This window comes from Brassica oleracea, chromosome C5 (assembly GCF_000695525.1).
Source record: "Brassica oleracea var. oleracea cultivar TO1000 chromosome C5, BOL, whole genome shotgun sequence".
In the NCBI taxonomy this organism is placed as follows: Eukaryota; Viridiplantae; Streptophyta; class Magnoliopsida; order Brassicales; family Brassicaceae; genus Brassica; species Brassica oleracea.
In genome coordinates, this window is record NC_027752.1 from 37,744,289 (window position 1) to 37,749,883 (window position 5,595).

The window sequence follows — 5,595 nt, forward strand, 5'->3', positions numbered from 1 at the left end:
TCACTTTTGCAAAAAGCCCATATTTCATTTACTTCACCAAGATTGTACCTGCCAAATAGGTGTTACTTTTTATCAAATTGATTTGTAACTTTAATCAAAATAACTACCAAAATACATTTTAAATGGTAATATACTGATACAGTCGTGTTCAACAAAAAACACAAAGATATCCCTTCGGCTAATAGAAATTTAAAAAAATTTCATGTTTACCACTTTCATTGTACTATTATTTATTTTTACCACCACTAAAGTGACATAATAATAATAATATTTTTTTATGTTTTCGAATTATACTTTTTCACATTCAAATAATTAAAAAAAAAATTGAATTTTTTTTCAAACCATTTTTTTCCAAAATTTCTTTTTGAAAATCAAAATTATGTTTGAAACTGTTTAAAAAAATTATTTTTTAAATATATATATATTTATTTATTTATTAGAATTCTAAATTTTATATTCCAAAAACTTTACTACATCTCTCAGCTCTAAACTTTAAATCTAAATTAGTTAATTCTAAAGATATAGTCGTGTAGATGTATTTTACCCTTCATTAAAAGTGAGAATAAAATTGGTTAGTGTAAACATGAAAAGTGCTAGTATGAATGTGGTATTGTGGCAATTTCCCTAGAACTTTAAGGTGAATTAATTAGTAAACAATATATTTATTAAGATACGTTTTTACTAATTCCGTTATGAATTTGGAATATTTTTTTAATAGAAGTACTAAATATAGTGTTACATACTTACATATATAGTCAAGTCAATGAATTTAGTTTCATGTTATTATTTTCTTACTAATCTGCACATTCCTAAATAGAGAGAGATTATCTCTTATATATAATCGGTTTACTGATAAACAAACACCCCCAAGATCTAAATAAATCACATACCTCCTTTTACCACATTCAAGGCAATGGCTTTCTCCTGCGTCACAAGAGACCTAATTTCAGTTCTTGCCCTTATTCTTCTATCATTTACCCCTTTCTCGTCATCTTTTTCTCCGAGGGACAAAGTCACAATAGGAGTGCTTGCCCAACTCTGCGCAAAACCGCCAATCTACAACCATTTCTGCGCCGGTTGGCTAGCCCCTGATCCAGAAACTTTCAACCTCGACATAAGTGGTCTTGTCGACTTGGTCCTCCAAAAGACGCAGTTGTTTGCCTATAAGAATCTTGCCATGATGAAAGGCTTAGTGAGAACCACAAATGATCCGAGGCTCAAGGTCCCATATACGACCTGTGTGACAGGTTATGAGTCAGCCATTAAAGCCATCGAGGGAGCTCAAACGTTTGCGACCTCTAAATCGTACAAGCTAGCATCTCAAGCAGCTTCTAAATCCTTTGATAGTATATCGTCTTGTGAAGCTGATCTTAAAGGACAGCAAAATGTGCCTGCTTATGTTCCTCAACGCAATTTGATGTACGGAAGAATGTGTACCGTTGATTCAGTTTTCTCCAGCGTTTTAAGTTCTTGATTCTTTTGCATCTTTCATTCACCTACAAGGTGGCAATAAAAAATAGACCTATCAAAATTCCATTTACTATCTGCTGTAATAACATATGTTTTTTTTTATAAGTTTCTTGGACTTCCAACTTAAAAGGAATTGACAATTAGTAGATTGATCTTAACTATTTATATATTATTAAATGTCCTGCTCGATGTGAGATACTTATCCCTAATACCCCTCCTCGAGATGATAGCTCTTATCGGCCAGAAATCTCGGAACTTTAAAACATTTATACACGGTCGAGCGAGTCAATTACGACCTTTATACCCGGTCAGGGAGGATTATCTTAATTAAGGGTTTATGGTATTTAGGATATGGGCTCGGATAACCATTAGTCTCACAGAATCCATCATACCTATAGAAACCCGTTAAAACAAAAAAAGAGAGAGAATGGTCGAGTATCTTTGTGGTGGTCGAGTCGCGGGCGATAAGGATCAATTGAGAAGTTTTGAAGTACGAGGTGGGCGAAGAAGTGATCGTGGGTGAACTATGAGTCGAATAAGTTGCTTGACCATAGTTAGAAGATGTCTTAGATTGATCAGTTAGACGTTTTGAAAGCATCACGTTTTTGGAAGCACGACGTTCTAGAAGCTCGACGTTTTAGAAAAATGATGTTTCTTCAGCACGAACTTTTCCACGAAACTTCGGCGGAATATTATTTCAAAGACACTGGAAGCAGGACGGGAATTAAGCAGGACGGAAAGCAAGCACGACGGGATCGAAGCATGACGGAAAAACCCGAAATTGGACGAAACCTTAATTTCGGTATTATGGAAGTTTTCGATGAAGCCGAAGGATCGGGAATTATTTACCGCCAAGGTCAGAGTTCAGTCTGGAGTTTATTAAAAATATTCAGCTCATCAGAACGGGAGCAGAAAAATAGTCAGGGTTAATCGCAGATCCGAAAAATTGCCGGAAGGACCGAAATCAGACGAATGGACCGAGAAGCTCGAGGTGGCTCGTTGCATGGGTTCAGAACGTGGTGTCAGCCATCTAACAAGCTGAGTGTCTCCAAAAGCACGAGGTGTCGCCGTACATGGAAGCAGTACACGCAGTCTGACATGTAGAAGCACGAGGTGGATCGACCAAGAACGAAGTGTCGCCGCGCATGCAATCGAAGTATGCGGCCAGCCATGTGTGAGTTGCTGTGGCGCCTTGCATGAGTTACAGTCATGCAGCCTGACATATGGGAGGAGTGGTGGTGGCCTGTATGTGTCATGGCCATGCTGATAGCCATGTGGAGCACGAGGTACTGCCACGCATGCGTCCGGAGCCATGCGAAGCGACACGCGGGCTGCCACCAACCTGAAGCTGATTGGCTGGTGTCTCCTATAAATACCCCATGACCCCAGCTCATTTCAACACTTCCAGACCTGTCCAAACCAAGTTAAAAACATGAGAGAAAAGTAGAAAAGGAAAGCAAGTGATTCCGAGCTATTTCGAGAGTTTTAGAGAGTTTTCGAAGTCAGTTCCCTACTGATTTCGAGTCAGCGCCTAGGGAAGGTTCTGTCTAACTGAATTCTTCCAGGACAGTCAGTTCCTTTGATGATCAAGTCGAGGTTCTGTTCAGAGTTAGTTCAGTTCCACGGGTTCAGATCGGTCGAAGTTCTGCTCGATGCTCCGCCGGGAAGTCAAAGAACTGTCCAGAAGCTAAAGGAGGTTCTGTCAAAGTCCAGATCAGTCTGTCGAGGCCTGTCAGTTTCTTCATGGTGAAGCCGAGGTTCTGTCCAAGTCAAGATCAGTCCAGTCCAGTCCAGTCAAGTCGTCCATGGGGTTTTGGCTAAGTCCTCTCCGATCAACCAGCTGCTTCTCGCCTAGAACACTGTGAGTTGGTCTTGTTTGAATTCCACTTAGAATTTAGGGTAGATTGAGTCTGCATATAGATTAGAATGATCACGCTATTGAATGGTAGAGTCATTAGGGTTATTGTATTTATGGAACCGGACTCAGCTTAGCACGGGCTAAGCTGAGATGAATGGAATTAAGACTGAGATAATAATCTGACTAGGACTAGGATGCATCATGTTTTCTATTCTTGTGTATTGATATGGTTGAGTGCAGGTTCCCGTTATCTTTAAAGATAATTTCATAGCAGGAGGCTGAACTATCTGGGTAACGGTTTGATTGAGTTGTTTAGTATTAATATTATTGTTTAATTGTTGGTGTCAATGGTCTTAGGCCATATAGGCCGGAATACTGGTACTATTGGTTACTCTTGTAGAGTCGAGTGTCTAGTTAGGATCTGGAACTTTAGCCTTAGGTTAGGTTCTAGATTGAGTTTGTGTTGTGTGAGTGTTGCCGACAGTATGTGCATAACCTGCCCATGCTAGGCCTGATATTGGCATGTATATGTTTGAGTGATTGCTTGTGAAGGGTGGTGGATATTAAAGCTATGCGGTATCATTGGTTGGCCGATCATGTTCTTCTCTGATTGTTGGTCGATCGGCTAATGATACTTGCATAGTCTAAGTGTCTAACACTACATGAGTACTGAACTCAGGCGTATATATGGTTAACTAGGGATTGGTTCTTGACTTGTTTTAATGCAGGTTCCCATTACTTGAAGCTAGATCATGGCAGGAGGCCAAGTCTAACTTAGTAATGGTTTGCTTAGCCTTAGTTTATATTGCATGCTAGGGCTAGATTGATTGTTATTTTGGGTTGTATGGGTTGGAGTCTAGGTTGCGAGTAGAGGCCGCCAGCTCACTGTGTAATACTAGATTATTCATCTAACTCTGTTGTCCTTTTTGCAGGTCGCTTTAGGTAAGGATGATCGGATAGCTTGGTGCTAGACGTTAGGACCGCCGGTGTAGATTTTCATGCCTTTTATAAACGGTATTGTGTTATGGTTTAGTTGACTCGATTTGGCATTAGACCGGGCCCAGTCTTGAATTATTCCATGTATGAATATTTCCTAAATCAATAAAAGTAATTGTTTTATATGCGATTCATGAGTACTCTGATATTTGACTAGTCCGGTCTAACACAACGTTAGGTTGTGGTACTGGTTGAAAAGCTTTAGGCCTCGATCTAACGAAAAACGCTAACTCTAGGTACGGGTTGCAAAGCCTTGTGCCTTGACGCAGCGGGACGAGTTAGTGGATGAACGGATCTAGGTCGTGGAGTAAATTTTGTGACTCTAACCGGATCGTCCCTAACCCGTCACGTAGCGCTTCCGGACCATGGTGTTGGGTTGGGCGGTATGTCATGTTCTTGTTTGATTGTTGGCTGGCCGGTTGGCCTTTCATCTCCAACCCTTGGTGTGGGTCGTGTATCGGTCATGTTCTTGTTTGATTGTTGGCTGGGTCGACTTATGTCTAGGACGATTCGGGGGTGCTACAATACCCCTCCGAGATAATGCTCTTTTCTAGCTATCTCGAAGAAATTGAGCTTTTCATTGGGCCATCAATTCGTGGGATGACCGGGCCACTTTTCGGGCCGGATTAATGGGTCAGGATATTAGACCCGCTCTGATATCATGATAAGTTTTATGGCTTCCAACTTAAAACCAATTAAGAATTAGTGGATTGACTTTAACCATTTATATATTATTTAATGTCTCTTAAAATTCCCGATGTGGGATACTTATGTCTAAAATCTTTGTTTCTTATATTTACTTTTCCATATTTTTTTTTCATGCAAGGTTTTGTTACGCTATGTTGATTATATATGTTGTGATGTAGAAATTATAGGTAAAGATAAAAGATATCTAATCTATTTTATTAAAATAGAATTCATAATTTCTTTTCAAGTTTCATATTTAAAAATGGATTTTCCCTAAAAAATTATGTAATAGGTATATCTAAATAACATTTTGGCATCATAGCTAAATCACCTCCTATATTGTCGACTACAATAACTATTTTGCTTATATATTGGTTCGGTTAACAAAATATTTTGTCATCAATAACGAATCACATTATATAGATGTGCGAGTATAGTAACATTCTCCTCTATGGCAACTGAAAAACAAAAGAAACTCCTCAACCAATCCATGGTTAAACTGTGATCAAACAACATCACACAACCTCAAACAATGCCGCTTCAAGGTCTGAATCACCAGCGACTATCCAAAACCTCGACCTCAG

General features: G+C 39.2%; 1 protein-coding gene across 1 annotated transcript; it reads left to right on the forward strand.

The window, feature by feature from the left end:
• Positions 1-885: 885 nt before the first annotated feature.
• On the forward strand, positions 886-1,490 carry LOC106295465 (pectinesterase inhibitor 1-like). Its single transcript, XM_013731376.1, has one exon. It carries the CDS (start codon positions 914-916, stop codon positions 1,472-1,474), a length of 561 nt encoding a protein of 186 aa, XP_013586830.1. The 5' UTR covers positions 886-913; the 3' UTR covers positions 1,475-1,490.
• Positions 1,491-5,595: the final 4,105 nt, after the last annotated feature.

Excerpts from the sequence above, each read along its gene's own strand:
- LOC106295465 (XM_013731376.1), top strand. The coding sequence starts at position 914 with ATGGCTTTCTCCTGCGTCACAAGAGACCTAATTTCAGTTCTTGCCCTT.